The 18,060-nt window shown below is 37.0% G+C and overlaps 2 protein-coding genes across 2 annotated transcripts; one reads left to right on the plus strand and one right to left on the minus strand.

Annotated features, from left to right (window-relative positions):
* Positions 1 to 1,427: 1,427 nt before the first annotated feature.
* On the minus strand, positions 1,428 to 4,307 carry LOC123881036. The gene is made up of 4 exons (XM_045929563.1): positions 4,156 to 4,307; positions 3,281 to 3,436; positions 2,751 to 2,897; positions 1,428 to 2,393 (listed from the first exon to the last, which is right to left on the minus strand). Exons 1-4 carry the CDS (start codon positions 4,216 to 4,218, stop codon positions 2,232 to 2,234), a joined length of 528 nt encoding a protein of 175 aa, XP_045785519.1. The 5' UTR covers positions 4,219 to 4,307; the 3' UTR covers positions 1,428 to 2,231.
* Positions 4,308 to 5,847: 1,540 nt separating this feature from the next.
* On the plus strand, positions 5,848 to 17,789 carry LOC123881034 (protein xmas-2-like). Its single transcript, XM_045929560.1, has 7 exons — positions 5,848 to 6,051; positions 6,300 to 6,461; positions 6,689 to 6,853; positions 7,657 to 7,941; positions 8,589 to 8,726; positions 9,126 to 9,318; positions 15,498 to 17,789. The coding sequence occupies exons 1-7, from the start codon at positions 5,939 to 5,941 to the stop codon at positions 15,570 to 15,572; spliced, it is 1,131 nt and encodes a 376-aa protein (XP_045785516.1). The 5' UTR covers positions 5,848 to 5,938; the 3' UTR covers positions 15,573 to 17,789.
* The last annotated feature ends 271 nt before the right edge of the window (positions 17,790 to 18,060 follow it).

Genomic DNA, 18,060 nt, shown 5'->3' on the forward strand with positions numbered 1-18,060 from the left:
GAAAATACCAAATTCATTAAAAAAATTAATTCATATTATGTAAGTGCTTCTCTCAAAATATGGTTGTGAACACATGTCAATAGCAAGTGTGAAACACCATCAACTTTGTCTACATTACTTATTTATGGATTATATACATCTTTCAAATACATAAATACACTTATCATGTATAATTTTTTATAAGGGCCAACACTTAAATTTCAAAAAATTGGAGGAAAAATATTTACTTAAAAAATGTATTTAGTTAATGAAGTACAACTTCAACCTTTAAACTTAAAATTACAAACATTTTTCGTTAAAACAATTATTATTATTATTTGACTTTTTTACTTAACTATATTATGGCCAATTTTATGTGTCATGTTTTTGTAATATTTAGATAGAGAATTTTATAAAATATTAAAATATGTTATGTTATGCTCAGAGCATTCCAACTTATGATTTTATTATGTACCTAGATTAAAATAAATAATTATGTGCTCTTTAGTTAAGCTTGGCATCAATGGCTTAGCGAAATAATACGCCCCTGGCAAATTTGTTTCGGGGGCCCGATTTCCTGAAGGCCCCCTTTTGAAAACCATATCGTTATATCGTCGGCGATTTGTAGAAAGGACGAATTCGCCAGTGACCAAACTTTCAGGACAGCTGTTTTTAAGTTTTAATTATCTCTCAGATTTGTTTATGTTTAATATATATTTCTTAATAAGTATAACTATAAAGTATTTTAGCATACAATAGTAACCTTCGCCATTACTACAAATTGCTCACAAATGACATAAAAAAATGTTTTGCTCAAAAAGCTATTTCATCGAAAAATGGCTTATTCGCCCTTTCTACAAACTAGCGACGATAACGATATATACGTTGTTCAAATTCATACTTTAAACTAGAAACTATAATAAACTTCATCTTTCACGAGGCTCAGGGATTTAATCAGTCCAACTACTCCTATTGCGCTACTGGGTAACATTTTCTAATATTAAATGGATTTTTTTTACAGTATTCGCTCATTTATACTGCCATTCTACAATTTAATTTTATCTTCTGTTATTGATTTGAATCAAACAAAACATAGTTACATAGTTACTTTAATTTACACTATAAAAACTTAGTTACAACCACACCAAAATGTTATTTTGCATATTTAGTATTATGTTTTTATTACATTATAATAAATTACTGTGAATAGCAAATTACGCATAATGCGTTCAAACTAAGAATACGAATAACTTTCTGCCATAATGTGACGTAGTAACTGGGAATATGTTTTTTTTTCTATCCGACCTATTTTTAAAAGATTTTGTAGTAAGTACGAAGACAATTCAATTATGTGGAAACAGATTGTGATAATATTATATGGAAAGTATTTTTATTGCAAGCCGTAATTTTCAAGTCGCAGTAATAAAATATAGAGGTCGTTGTTTTTCTATTCTTCCTTTGAACACATTACCTTTTTACCATTAGCTTACAGTGTAAGTTACCGAAGGAATTGTGATAAAACATAATTGTTGTATCATTCATCGTGATCATCATCTTCACAGTCAACCGATAGACGTCCACTGATGGACATAGGTATCTTGTAGGGGCCACACGCCACGATCTTGCGCCGAATGAATCCAGTGGATCCCGGCGACTCGTATGCTGTCGTCTGTCCATGTAGTGCGGGGTCTTTCAACGCTGTGCTTTCTGATGCCGCCATTCTAGCGCCTTGGAATTCCAATCGTCTATCGGCGTGTTTATCGTTGATGAATGTATTATAAGCATTTTTTTATAAATACACTTATATTTGTACAAAACATTCTTTTTATTTCGAAAGTTCTGTAATTCTTGTTTGTTTACTATCTTGTTACCCCACCTTCCAAGCTTCTTCGAAGGTGGGGTAAATATTATAGAAAAGTCATGTCTATTCTTCTTTGAGGCTAATTTTACTTGAATAGTAGCCGAAAAAAGAATACCTAGTAGTTTTATACCAGGGGTTACTTTTGCGAAATTCCATGATATACAACTACAATAACACAATATTTGTGTGGTATTGTGTGTTGGTGGTGTGTATAGCTTGCTTTTCTGCTTCTTTAGTAGTGGGAGGATGGGTGGTGCATATCGCTAGTACCATACGGATTTGTCTGTATTGGCAGATTATAGCAAATTAAGCTTGTAGTTTATTATAAAAATAGTAATTTTAATCTTGTTTAAAGTGAAAAAAGCAATACACATGGAAATATTCTTTTTAATTACGCACGGATATTCTTAAATGTACAATACAAGTAAACCTTCGACATACTTTCGCTAGTATTAGTGATGGAGTACTCAATATCAATACGCGCTCGCTCATATGGAAACACGCTGGGAAATTCCTCCAAGGGTATCGTTAGATTTATGAAACGATATGTGTCCTGAAAATTCAAAGGGAGTCTGTAATTAAACTATTAATTCATAAATAAAAACTAGTTAAAATCCGACTTAAAACGCCACAAAAAAAATTAAAAAAATTTGTACAAGTTGAAGCCAGGCGATTATAGCGCGTCGCTTTCGTTTTTTCTTTATATATTCTCAATTTTTATATTTTGTAGTGCCATTTAAAGTTTTCTAATAATTCAATTTAGCTTAGTGTATAAGGATTGTGGACTTGGGTAAGCACATAATTTATTCCGGAAAAGCAAACAAAGTATATTTTTAAAACCAAACCGAAGTTAACGCCATCGAAGTTGCGGACAAATGACAGTAAATTATGAAAAAAATATTATACTTACGGCGACAAGAGGACATTTTATTCCATATTCTAGGACTCTATGCCCGATAAATTTCTCATATTTTAGTAAATCACAAAATTTGTAATGCAGCTCCACAAACGAACGCCTGTACTCGTTATGAAGAAATTCGTTGAATATCAAATTGAACTAAAATAAATAAAATAATATTAACTAAGCTGTCTCACTCCGGCTTGTGTATGTATACCTTGTAGTTTAAATGACATGCCTTATAAGGTATAAACCTTTAATAATTTTAAGCGACAGATTCGTGTATTTAATGCGTTTTTTTCTTTCGATAGTTTGTGCTTTACGTGGTGGAAACTAGGGATAGAGGTCAATGTACTATGTAAATTTTCGAATTTATCTTCGATTTCTTTTAAGAAATAGGTAGGAGACGATGAGGAATCCCATCGCGCAAACAGCTAGTAAATGTATAAAATATAGTATGTCTGTCTGTAATATTATCAATGTAATAACCATCCACTGTTTAAACAATCATAGCGATTGTTGTTGCCTACTACAATACATACCGTGACATTATTATTCCATTCCTTTTTTATAGTTGCCTCAATATTGATGAAGTAACCACTATTTCGACTATATCTTTTAACGGCCCACGTGTAGTTGTAAAAGTATTTCTCATTCATGTAAACCACCTTTACTCTCTCGGGAACAAACTGCACTCCCTGTTTAAAAAGTCAGCTCTATTGCAACATCTTTAAGTTATTGTTAGAGAATGACTAAAACACTAGCTGATGCCCGCGACTTCGTTCGCGTGTATTTGATTTTTCAAAATCCCGTAGGAACTCTTTGATTTTCCCGGATAAAAGTGACATATGGCTCCAGGTCTTTGCAATACCCACGCAAAAAATCACGCCAACTCGTTGCTACATTGCGGTCTGATTGAAGGACAAACCAACAAAGAACTTTCGCATTAATTATAATATGGGTAGGGATTTCATTATGCTCGAAAATACGTACTAGTAATAAGTTTAGTAATAACTAAAGAATAATTACCTAATAAGGTAATTTGTCACAAAAAAATGTGACTAAAAAAATAGTTTAGGTCCTCTCGTCCTTCCGAATAGATTACAACAAAATTGATTTTCCTAGGGAGGCCCTGGGGCCCCACTTGAAAAATCGATTTTGTCAAACTATTGTGTTTTATTATTTTTAGGGTTATGTACCTCAAAAGGTAAAACGGAACCCTTATAGGATCACTTTTCTTCGCGATGTCTATTTATTTTATGCATAAAAGTTTCTGATTTATCATGCAAAATGTCGGAAAAAATACTCGAGTACGGAACCCTCGGTGCGCGAGTCTGACTCCCACTTGGCCGGTTTTTTATGTTACCTATTGTAGTTACCTTTAAAACATTAGACTTAGAAAATTTTTAATACTTACACAATATGTTACGAATATTGAAATGCCAGAGAGTAAAACAAAATATTGAAAAATATTGGACATATTTTTATCCTATACTTTACCCAACAGCTTGCCCAAGTGTTTGGAAATGAAATTAAACTGTGTCTTTTGCAAAACGCTTATTTTAATGTGATTTTGATACGTTTATAAATTCCTCGGGAAGTTGGGACAAATTACAATGATATCGCTGAACAGTGATCTCTATTCATTATAATATACTTTTAATTAATTTGTATGTAGCTTAATGCGATTCAAATGATTTGTGGATTATAATCTCTACTATGTTACTTTAGCATCATGGTAACACAAAATCGTACAACTAAACTTTTTGAAGCCCTCAGTTTCATTTACTTTTGGACTATAGAATAGAATAGATTTTTATTCAAATAAACTTTTATAAGTGCCTGCTTTTGAATCGTCAAAATAATCTACCACTGGTTCGGAATGCCGCTCCTACCGAGAAGAACCAACAAGAAACTCGGCGGTTGTTCTATTACGTCGACAAAGCCAACGTGATGCTTTATTCTAATTCGATTATTTTTTCAGTAGGTACCATTACCTAATTACGTACAAATTCAAATTCAAAATGTTTTTATTCAATTAAACTTTTACAAGTGCTTTTGAATCGTCAAAAAAATCTACCACTGGTTCGGAATGCCGTTCCTACCGAGAAGAACCAGCAAGAAATTCGGCGGTTGCTCTTTTCAAGTACAAAGGATAACTACTCAGGAAAAGAAAAATCTTTCAGTTTTGCATTGGATTCGATCACAATTCACGACGGTTAGGGAACTCCTAACAAAACGTCGAGGCTTCGACATCACTGTCAGATGTCGAATGTTAGTATACATAGTATGCGACAGGTCGAGATGGCAATCGGAGATGCGGCGGGGAGACGCCCCCGTACACCCGCGTTATCCCGCACCTGGTTAGCGCGGAGGCTGTGCGGGGCATCCCGATTGCCATCTCGACCTGTCGTATGCTATACATTTTGATGCTGGTAGCCCTAAAATACTCTCTATTTTTCTTTAATTTTACGTCACCATAGCCTAATATTTGACATATCGTCGATTTAGGATTAAACCAAGAGTTCCTTAACTCTAGTTCACTCTGATTCGATTTATTGGAAAACATTACAATAAGTAGGTAGGTAGGTACTAGATTGCACCATTTTTGTAAGTGTACGGCTATACCGGTAGCGGTATCCTATCACTTTGCTTGGGGTTGTTGTACTCCCGAGACTGAAAGTAACTTGCATACTAGAGGCACAGAGTAAGGATGGCATTTATTACCTACCAGAGGTCCGACAAAGCCCTCTATAAGGAGCAATCATGCGGTAGGTAACCGGTAATAAGCGACCCGAGATTTCCATAGTAATGCCGGGACATTTATCACGAGATCAAAGGTTAGAAGGCCTCAAGGTTGGAGGGGTTCAAGGTTAAGGCCAAAGGGGTTCAAGGTCAAGGCCAGAGGGGCAGAATGCCTCAAGATCGAAGAATTCAACAAAATGTATCACATGTATACAAAAGTTTTTGAATGGCATCTAAAACCATATTATGGTTGGCATAATGGCATATAATACCAATGTTACCCGTTTGTACTGTATATGGTGCATTATTGAGGTCGGTTAGTTTGAAAGCAGTTGGCAACACTGCATATTAGAGCTGTCAAGTGTCAGTGTCATCAAAATTCAAAAATCTTTTCTGTGTGAAAAATCACAAAAATATTCAATTTTTCAAACTTTAGTTATGTAGGTATTGTAAAAATGTCTAATAAAGGCGTTATCCCTAATAATTTTTTGGACGATAATAATATCGAAATCGGGATAAGTACGCAAGGAATGTGTATGGAAATGTGTCCACCGGAAGAGGTTACTTTGTATGTAAACATTTACTGATTTTATAAACTTTACGAACAATAGTAGCTTACACATCCACCTCCTGTATTCCCCTGGAACCCAACCTATTTTTGCACTTAATTTCGTTCAAAACGATTAAGTGGAAGGGTCCATTAAATATTATTTTCTTTTTATTAAATAAAAAGCATATTAATTAAAAAACTCACCTTTATGGGCATGGTAATTGAAATATTAGAAAATTGATCATTTTTTCCCTTAAATTTTTAAGACGAACAAAGGAGAAACTAGTCCATGTCCTTGAAATGACCCCGTCAGGTCACAAACTGGTGAAGAGCTACTGCAGGTCAGCTGCTGACACCAACATGGCCGTGCCTCGACTGCTGAGGCCTTTCAGTGTGCTCTCCGACACTGTACACTATTTGTTAGTGGAGTAAGTATTGCTCAAGTTAGTTACATATTCCAACAATGACATAGTTTTAATCACTTGCAGTGATATACACGTGTGTATGGTACAAATTTTATTATACCACAGTGCTATTTGAGCTGAATTGCACTTTATTGCGATGTAACAAGAGTCACTATATATTGGAGTGAGCCGTCTATACTTGAAAGGTATTATGAAGTTTTGTGTGCTTAGACTGTCACTATTCATTTCAGAATACCAAAAAGAAAAGATGTTAAAAAATTGTCAGTAATGTATGACTTCCTGAACGACCGGCTGAAAGCGGTGAGACAGGACATGACGATACAGAGGCTGCCGCCAGAGCAGTGTGTTGTGCTGCTTGAACCTATGATTAGGTTCTATGTTTATTATAGTTACAGGTGAGAATGTTTTTCTTTTTTTTTATAAATTATATAGACTAGCGCTTGGCTGCAATCAGATTACAAGCCGAAAAGATAAGTGATAGCCTAGTGTAGCCACTACATGTTCACTTTTCCTCACAATGCTTTCTTTCACCATTAAAGCAAGTAAAATTAGGGTTCTGTACCAATTTGGTAAAAATAGGACCCTTATTGTGCAACTCTCCATCTGTCTGTCCATCTGTCACAGTCGATTATTTCAGTAAATATTATAGCTATTGACATGAAAGGAATAGTTGTATGTAATAGTGGCCCAACATCATTGGAATTATTTTTAGTTTGATTTAAAAAAAAATGGGAAAAATAGTGGGTTTGAAGTTTCAAAATGAGATAACTATATCAAGTGGGGTATCATATGAAAGGGCTTTACCTGTACATTATAAAACAGATTTTTAATTATTTTAATGCATTATAGTTTTTGAATAGTTTGATTAAGAGTTTTTGATAGACGACAGACAGACAAGGAAGTGATCCTATATCCTGTGATCAAAACAAACAAACATATTTTAGGGGTTTCTTTCACAGTCTAAATAACTTTTAAGACTGGTTCAAACACCTATAATGTGATGTTCATAATTATGCACAGAACCTTAAAAGAGCGAGAGCCGACTCGCACTTGACCAGTTTTTTATTTATTTTTTCGCGTTTCTTTTGTGTCATCAGCAATCATCATCAGTACAATCTCCTGCTCTTTTGTTTTATCAGCAATCATTAGTACAATTTGTTTTTGCTAGCGTCCTAATTACACTCTGTATATCTTTCAGATTATGTGATCATCCATCAAACGAATTTGTTCCAGTGTTAAACAAGAAAGAGCTACTAGAATGTATGAAATGGTTCCTCAGTTGTTATGATGTGTTGCACAAGAAAACAGAGAAAGTAGTTGATGTTGACTGGGTCATAGACAATTTCAATTTAGTAGACTTATGCAAAGACAAGCCGGAGCTCTCGTGTGACAGGATACTGGTTGAAAGTCTGTATATAATGTGCAATTTAGATGATGTACATCCCTTGTATAGGTATTTGAAGTTACCTAATTATGTGAAAAGGTTAGTAACACAGAGTAATATATTTACTACTAGAGGATGCCCGCGGCTTCGCAGGCGTAGATTTCGTTTTTTTTTAATCCTGTAGGAACTCTTCGATTTTCCGGGATAAAAAGTAGCCTGTGTCCTTCCCTGGGATGTACACCAAGGTTCAGCGGTTGGGCCGTGAAAACGTAGCAGACAGACAGACAAATACACTTTCGCATTTATAATATTAGTATGGGAGTATGGATTTTCATCTTCTTCTCTTGATTGGTGGCTTTTGTAGTACCAGCCCAGCATAATGCACTTCGCTAATGTCAAGTAGCTTGATTTTTATCTTTTTAGGGTATCTTGCCTAAACCTTCTTTTGCTATAGAAATAGTAAAACCAGGAACCCGTAGTTTAGTCCAAAGAGTAACATAGGCTACTTTTTTAACCGACTTTCAAAAATGGATGAGTTGTTTTTCTACCTATGTACACTGATATCCGAGATTTCTGAACCGATTTGCGTATTTTTTTGAATGGATAGAGGCACTTTGCGACATTGTCCCATCAAAACTTTGGATTCCAACTCCTCAATCCTGATGCTACAGGGGATCGGACCAATCTACGCGGCCAAAGCTGTGGGCATCATCTAGTTATATAAATATATGTGCTTTCATTTCCAGGGCGCCTGCATTAAAACTAGCATATGATATAGCGATAGCAAATAAAAATGGCAATTTCATCAGAACACTGAGACTAGCAAGACGGTTGTGCCCGCTCACCTTCGCCGCGCTGTGCTTGTATCTGCCGACCATACAGCGGTAAGCCACTTCAGACTGCCTAGTTGGTGGTGCGTATTGCTTGCTTGGTGGCTGGCTTTTCCTACATGTTTAGCAGTGGGAGGGCGGGCGGTGCATATCGCATGCTGTATGTTGCACCATACAGATTTGTCTGTTTCAAAAGTATTATAGCAAATTAAGCTTTTGATTCCTTGTATATCATGGACTTCCGCAAAGTAACACCTACTTCTATACAACCCTCCACTTTTAATATGGGTACCTTCAAATCAAGAGTGAATAGGCATCTTTTAGGCAGGACCGCTCTATCTTAGGCTGCATCATCACTAAATGTTACCACCTACGATAAAGTCCCTCTGATTAAAAAAACACCCTAAAGTCTACAAAATAAAGTGCATATTTCAATGAGGTTTGTTATTTCAGGCGAGCTCTACAAGTGTTGAGCCATGGATACAACAGCAAGAACCTGACCGTCCCTGTGGAAGTGGTGAAGGATTGGTTGTGGTTTAACAGCTATGAGGAAGTGCGGGCAACTTGTGAACACTACGGGCTGCAGGTGGTCAAAGAGAAAAACGCGGTTTGCTTCAATAAGACCACTTTCATTGATAAGGAACAGGTAAAAGTAATAGTTCCGTACCTCAAAAGAAAAAACGGAGCCCTATATATCACTTTGTTGTCTGTCTGTCTATCCGTCTGTCCGTCCGTCGTGTCTGTCAAGAAAACCTATAGGTACTTCCCATTGACTTGCATGAAATGTGGCAGGTAGGTAGCTCTTATAGCACAAGTAAAGAAATAAATCCGAAAACCGCGAATTTGTGGTCACATCATTAAATTTTTTTTTAATGTGTTTCAATTTTTAACCGACTTCCAAAAAAGGAGGAGGTTCTCAATTCGTCGGGATCTTTTTTTTTTTTTTTTTATTTTTTTTTATATTTTTTATGTATGTTCCCCGATTACTCAAAGACCCCTGGACCGATTTGGAAAATTTTTTTTTTGTTTGAAAGGGTATACTGTGCAGGTGGTCCCATATAAATTTGGTGAAGATCCGATGAATATCTTCGGAGATGGAGAACAGAACTCCTCAATGGATAAGAGCAAATTGCTCGCGATCACTGTAATAGCTTAGTAAACAGTAGGGTTTTAACTGGGCATAGCATATTATAGTACAGTGGGGCCACTAAAAATTGTGAAATAAAAAATTTTCAAAAGAAAAATAAAACCGACTTCAAAAACCAAAAACACTAAAAGTAGAAAATAATTTTTGTTTAGCTACACATGTAATGTACCTAGGTATGAAGTCGGGCGAGCTTCACTCTTGGATTTCTAATTTTGTTTTAATATGCTCGCTCGACTTCATACCTAGGTACATTACATGTGTAGCTAAACAAAAATTATTTTCTACTTTTTAGTGTTTTTGGTTTTTGAAGTCGGTTTTATTTTTCTTTTCAAAGTAAGATAACTATACCAAGTGGGGTCTCATATGAAAGGGTTTTACCTGTACATTCTAAAACAGATTTTTATTTATTTTTATGCATAATTGTCGGATCGAGCCGAGGATTGTTTAAGAATTGATGAAGGCAGGCGGAGATCCTTAGGGTCTGCTTCGATCACTAGGCGATCTTCAGACGTGTTAAGAACAATACTTCCGTTTACTGCATGTCACAACTACCAGCGTAACTAGGTAAACCTAACCTAACCTACCTAGACCGGCTCCTCCACCCCTTACACCGGTCCCAAACCAACCATCTAACCTAACCACCACAATAACAACTCGTTTAACCAACAGAACCACTTTAGGTAACCACTACTCTAAAACCTACAGTACGACAGACTATTCCTACTGAGAAGTGTCCTCGGCAACAACCGGACGAATAATGCCTCGCTACGCACAGCGTGTCTGTTTTTATAGTCCAACGACGACAGTGGGGAGATGACGTAATGCTCAGTGAGCAAAGTATTGACAGCTAAAAGTCGGTACCGCCGACACGGCCATTCTGACCTGCGTACGTCCTCGTACGCTAAATGTCACAAAGCATGTGAGGACAAAACCATAACCACAAAATCACTATACCGCTCGTCTATCCTGACTAGCAGTTAACTGTCAATGAACATCTTTCTCATTCTAAACCTGGACATCAATGTCCCCTCAACCACTCAACACTAGTGGACCGGACATCAGCGTCCCCTCAGTCAGTAAATCTCTGTAAACCAGAAACATTACAATAATTAACGTACAATGCTATTGGTTATGATTCTGACCATCACGGCTTTTTCTAGAGCTCTTTGGCTTGACTAATTCATCACATCTCAACACTTGACGTGGAAGTTGACACAACCAACCTAGGTTAAGAAATCACTTTCAACTGATCATCTGTCTAAAAAATAGGCTAACACTGCGAGAAGAACCAAAACCTAATTACAAGAACCTATCTACTGACATGTCGCGACGCGAAATTTAGTTGAAACGATTCTAAACTACAGTTCATATGATTAGAGCGCAATTGCTATTGCAACTCTTAATCAATCATGATCTAAACATTATTCAAAACTAATTTACCACTGGTTCGGAATGCCACAACCTAGCGAGAAGAACCAGCAAGAAACTCGGTGGCGTCTAACTGAGTCGTTAATTTCATCTTCACGAGAAAAGATCTCCTTAAAGAATCATTGCATTGATACTCACATCTAAACTAGATCACATTATTGACTTCTCTTTACTTCAAATGTCGCAATAGCTCACCTTCTCCACTCTTTGCGAATTACAATACTAAAAGCCATAGTATCGTGCGCTACGGCGCCTTGAACACTATCCATAAAAGTATGCAATCGCCACACCACCGCGTATCCCAATCAAGGAATCGCCAGTAAGTGCCCGGTTTCCGAATGCAAGCTATTCGATTTCATGGGGAAACTCATTGTCCCAATTTATTTTAACTCTGCACAAGAGTCATCAATGATTCTTTACTAAACGGATTACTTGATTCCAAAACTGGTTTATAACGTCATGATGATTATCACAAAAGAGAACCAGAAAACAAAAGAACTAATCACAAGACTTGGCATCTAACTGAACTTAAAAACAAAATTTTTTTTTTTTTTTTTGTTAAGGATATGTGGTTAACTGTAACTGTGCGGTGTCTATGACAGTAAAACTCGTTTAACATCGTCGCGTCACGGCCATTCTGACGCGCGACCGTCCTCGGGAGCTAGTACGGATCAAGCACAAACAATCCCTAACCAATGCTGTACACCGCAGTTGAAGACAAAAAGAAACAAGGTATTCGCACATGGGTTTAATGTAGGTAGGTACCAGAAAATCCGATTATTGGTTCCGTTTAGCTCAAACACATCCAGTGCTATCGAAGGATAACCCCATCCAAGCACACGATATGTCCCGCCAGTATGTGTAACAATGCGTGCCACAGCACTGCCAGAGAGTAGCCCTAGCCATGTACGTACAATACGCACTATTACACATAATCTAAACCACAACACATTATCAGAGAGTTGCCCTGACTTAATGTGCAGCGTCACGACACACGTAACCAAATAATCGTAAAAATAATCTAATGTGGGTAATCCACTTCTGATTTCGCCGCTTCTAATGATTATTAAGATTAAAGCATGATCTAACCACTAGTAAACCTGGATAATAACTAAGCGGATACGTCAGGATAGCAACCTTTAGATTAACCGAGCCTTCGTGGGCGTACTAACGATATTCTTGGACTATCAAGTGATATAGTGTGATTGTAACGGTTTCAGTAAATACTTTGAGAGTGTCTTTGCCAAACCAGCAAACTCTTACGACGCGATGAGTGACTCTAACTTGAGCTATAACGAGTCAATCTGCAAAATCACCATTGAAGAGAATAATGTACCCAAGCTTCTCAAAACTCTGAAAACTAACAAGGGAGCCGGTAGTGATGGTATTCCACCTATTTTTCTGAGCAAGTGTGCTTCAAATCTGGCGAAACCTCTCACGATCATCTTTAACCACTCCATAAACGTCTACGGTAGTTTCCCAGACATCTGGAAAGAAGCGCTGATAGTCCCCATTCACAAAAGCGGATCTAAAACTCAAATAGAGAATTACCGACCTATCTCTATCCTCAACGTAATGAGCAAGTTGTTCGAGTCAGTTATTTACTCTTACATATCTCCAATCATTTCGAGATCTATCCCCTACGAGCAGCATGGATTTATGAAAAACCATTCCACTGTCACCAACTTAGCGGTCTTCACGGACTATGTCTTGCGGAGTATGGATGAGAGACACCAGGTGGATGTGATCTATACGGATTTCGAAAAAGCTTTCGACCGTGTGGATCACGTGATTCTGCTTCACAAGCTAAGCATTCTAGGAATAAATGGCAACTTACTCCGATGGCTAACTTCATATATAAAAACCCGTATGCAGGCTGTAGTAACAGGCAGCGCTAGAAGTAACTTTATAACCATTCCATCAGGGGTCTATCCTAGGTCCCCTCCTATATAATGCCTATCTATATGATATTGGTAGCTGTTTTAGCCATGGACAATATTTAATATTTGCTGACGATAAGAAAATTTTCCTTAAAATACGTTCCCTTGAGGATTGTTATCGGCTACAAGAAGACTTAAACGCCCTGAGTGATTATTATGTCAGGAATAGAATTACCGTTAACGTTAAAAAATTTCACCACATAACTCTTTCTCGTAAAACTAGCTCTATATCCTTCGACTATCATATAAACGATGTAAACATAGCTAAAGTCAAAACCGTCCGAGACCTGGGTATTAAAATTGACGCTAAACTATCGATGAATGAGCATGTCGAAGTCGTAGCGGATAGAGCTTACAAACAACTAGGTTTCATTAAACGCGTTACACGTACTTTCAGTAATATTGAATGTATAAAAACCCTGTATTTTGCATATGCTCGTAGTATTCTCGAATATGGGTGCAACATTTGGTCACCGTATTACATTATACCTACTCAAAGATTAGAATCAATACAAAAACAATTTCTTAAGTACCTGGCGTTTAAAGAATTCAAAAATTTAGCAGTTATAAAGAAGCCTGTTCGCATTACAAAATTGACTCACTGGAACTTAGAAGAAACCAAAGTGACATGATGTTGCTACAAGCTATTTTGACTGGACAAATTGACTGTCCTAGCCTGCTGTCAGCTTTCTCACTCAACGCTCGCTCCTTTAGGCCTCGTAAACCTCAGCTACTTTGCGTACCGAAATCCAATACAAACTACGCCCAAAACTCCGTACTTCTACGCCTGGCGCGAACTTACAATAAAACTTACTCAGATTTTGACCTTTTCCACCAATCAGGCGTGAACCGTGTCACAATCAAGAGGTGTTGTCGGAACGAGCGCCTCGACAATAGTGCGCGTGGCTTCGCAACGCACTGTTTTATAATGCTGGCGACCGGACCGTCCCTACCGTCCCTGATTCATGGATTGTCCGATATTGTTCGTGCTCGCCTTCGTTAATCAGCGCCGACATGGCCATTCTGACCACAGGTCGCCCTCGACCTGCCAAAGAAAAAAAAAAGAACACAGTACCGTTGTACGAAACAGATTACGCACGGAAGCCCTCATCCTCGTTGGACACGACTAATAGTGAAAGTAAGGAGGCCCCTGTCCTCAACTTACGTCACAAAACACAAAAGTAAGGAGGCCCCTGTCCTCAACTTACGACACAAAACACAAAAGTAAGGAGGCCCCTGTCCTCAACTTACGTCACAAAACACAAAAGTAAGGAGGCCCCTGTCCTCAACTTACGTCACAAAACACAAAAGTAAGGAGGCCCCTGTCCTCAACTTACGACACAAAACACAAAAGTAAGGAGGCCCCTGTCCTCAACTTACAAAACACAGAAGTAAGGAGGCCCCTGTCCTCAACTTACAAAACACAGAAGTAAGGAGGCCCCTGTCCTCAACTTACGTCACACACACAAAGCGGCAATATTAAGATTTTGAAAAAGTGCAGATTACCTGTAGCTTTCACCTCCTGGACTTGAATCAGATGTCCTTGTCTTTGTCACCATTAACCACTCGTTTCCAGATATTCCAAGCTTTGGTAATTGATTCACGTATCTCCAAGAGTTTTGGCTCGACCTTGCAACAAGCCAGCTATTTTCTTCGATGTGGTTAGGTGGAGCTGAAGAGGCTCCACGGTTCATCCCGCTTCTGATGTCGGATCGAGCCGAGGATTGTTTAAGAATTGATGAAGGCAGGCGGAGATCCTTAGGGTCTGCTTCGATCACTAGGCGATCTTCAGACGTGTTAAGAACAATACTTCCGTTTACTGCATGTCACAACTACCAGCGTAACTAGGTAAACCTAACCTAACCTACCTAGACCGGCTCCTCCACCCCTTACACCGGTCCCAAACCAACCATCTAACCTAACCACCACAATAACAACTCGTTTAACCAACAGAACCACTTTAGGTAACCACTACTCTAAAACCTACAGTACGACAGACTATTCCTACTGAGAAGTGTCCTCGGCAACAACCGGACGAATAATGCCTCGCTACGCACAGCGTGTCTGTTTTTATAGTCCAACGACGACAGTGGGGAGATGACGTAATGCTCAGTGAGCAAAGTATTGACAGCTAAAAGTCGGTACCGCCGACATAATAGTTTTCTATTTACCGTGCAAAATGTCGGAAAAAATACCCGAGTACGGAACCCTCGGTGCGCGAGTCAGACTCGCACTTGGCCGGTTTTTTTGTAAATAAGTTAGCCCTTAACTGTGAGCACTACTCATTACATATTTTGTCTATTTTTCCAGCATCAGCCAACGAAACATTTGCAAGCCAAAGTAGTACGATTAGAATTGGAAGAAGTACTATTGTATAAAGTTTGATTTCGAACAAAGATGACTGATATGAGTATAACTGAGTGTAACTCACTTGTGAGGAACTGCAGATTTTTTATTTTCATTTCATAAGATTATTATTATTTACTTTAATTAAGTTTGATCTCAATTGTTATAAGTATACTTATGTTATATATTATTTTTTCGACGGTCATCCTTTGTCCTCGTATTAATCCATATTCCATAAGGCCGCGCTCACTTTGCATACGTTTTCGTACGAAATTCGGTCGTACTAACACAAACGTATGATTAACTTGTATCCAGCGCTACGAGAAAGACGAGTGCAAAGTAAGCATGACCTTATAGTTTATTGTAGATATAATTGAATATATTTTCTAATCGCCACGAAAGTGGAAACTATAATGTGCGACTATCTCCGCGAAAGAACTTCACCGAGCGCGCGCGTACGTGTGTACAATTTGTTTTACTTCATAATGACTTTGGTTATCTTACAAAAGTGAATTAAATAATTAATTTACCTAACAAAAAATGTTTTGTATAAAAGTAATGTGTCAAATAAAACATCAAGGTGTATAAAGGAATCCTTTATTTATTTACATAAGAAAATTCGCCTAATTACGCAATACTAATTACATTTGACAACAAAATCTATCTAAACGTTTTGTATGACCTCACGACTCATTAAATTCAATAAAATATAACAAAGGGGCCTCGTGCATACATTTTGCATGAATATAAACTAGGGCGACCAACATTTTTATGTCCACGGGACAGTCCTTAGAAATTAACCGTTCCGAAATAATGCCGCTAATATTGTGGCTCATTCTCTTGTACACAATCTTTAAAAAAACTACATTTACAGGTCTAAATAACGTGCTATCCTTTTCCACGGGGAGCATTATGAAAGGAATAGCAATAAGTTAGGTTTAATTAACTTTTAGAGAATTATTTACAACAGAATTGGCCAATGTTGTTATACGCCTTTAGCACACCGATGCATTCACACGCAGTAGCGAAACAATAGTCGCCTTTGTCTATGACGTCAACGCATATTGCATGCGAATGCATCAGTGTGCTAATGTTTAACAACACAGACTCCTTTTTAAAGAGTTGCATAATTATAAGACATTTTCATAATATTCATAAATAAAAATCACAGACCTATTTGTGTATTACGAAAGGTGGCCGCCTAAATTTTCTATGTATACGATCACATAATATAGGTAATTGGGGCGGTCTTACTAGGCGTATGGTTTGTGGCTGCCTGCTATTTTTGCCGAAAATACAAATCCTTTTCCACGTAAAGGTCACTCTGACGAAAATTCGTTCTGCGCCACAATAATTTTCGTTTTATGCTGATAAGCACGTTGATACATTATGAACTCAGTCAGCCGCAATATATCGCACCCCTAGATCAAAACTGTTTCAACTCAAAAACCATGCCTTTTAATAATATAACCTCGATTTCTCGACTCGATTATCTGTATGGGAAAACTGTATTAATGCTTTATGTAAGATTCAAAACATAATAATTTCCTCTAAATCTGTTTCTACAATTTTAATATGCAGATGATAAAAATCCAGTATTTTTAGTTACTGAAAAAAAGTGTTTTTTGAGTTGAAACAGTTATAGACAAAGGGATGCGATATACGCCTAGTGCGAACACGTCCTAACATACGACTAAATGGTTGCATGCATACAATATTTATAACTATTCAACAATAATTATTATTAATGTCAATTTCTTTCATTGTGGTACTTGGTACCCAATATTAGTACAATATACATTGTTGTTAACTATGCTGCCTTTCGATATTATAGCTTAACTATATTTTTGATACAAACATTATCTAGATCTAGCCATATCAAATTACCGAGCTATTAAGGTTAAACAAAAGGTTTGTGATAATTTTTCATATTCCAATGTTACTTTACAATTACATATTTTGCTAGGACGAGTAGTTTGCTCCATACTGCGATTTTGTTGATTATTTTTATCATAGTCTAATCTTAAAGTTGAATTGTTAGAGTTAATAAATAATTGGTAACTTAAAAATAAGTATTATTTGTTTCTTTATAAAACGCTAATAGTTTTTATTACTATGGGACAATTTGTCTATAATATGAAAGATTAAATAAAAAATGCCTATAATTATATACTTGTTTTAGTTTTCCTAAAATGTCCTGGCTTCGGGTTCCTGCATATGGAAACCCCAGTATGAAATTTGCCTAGTACAGTCAAAGTTCAAACTGTAAAAACCTATATATTTGTTACTTATAGGTACCAATATAGTTTTAATTTTTGTCTAAATAATTGTAATTTCAATTGCTTCCTGTATTGTCTTCTACCTTAACATACAGTATCGTGACTGACTGACTGACAACGTACAACCTAAAATCAGTAGACGCAGTTGAAATGTGGAGGACATTATTCCTTGAGTACGAAGTCTAATTTTCCGCCTACAAGTAGCTTTTTTGGAGCCTACGTGTAAGAATTTAAGTTAAAAACGTGAA

The sequence above is a fragment of the Maniola jurtina genome, chromosome 3 (genome assembly GCF_905333055.1).
Source record: "Maniola jurtina chromosome 3, ilManJurt1.1, whole genome shotgun sequence".
In the NCBI taxonomy this organism is placed as follows: Eukaryota; Metazoa; Arthropoda; class Insecta; order Lepidoptera; family Nymphalidae; genus Maniola; species Maniola jurtina.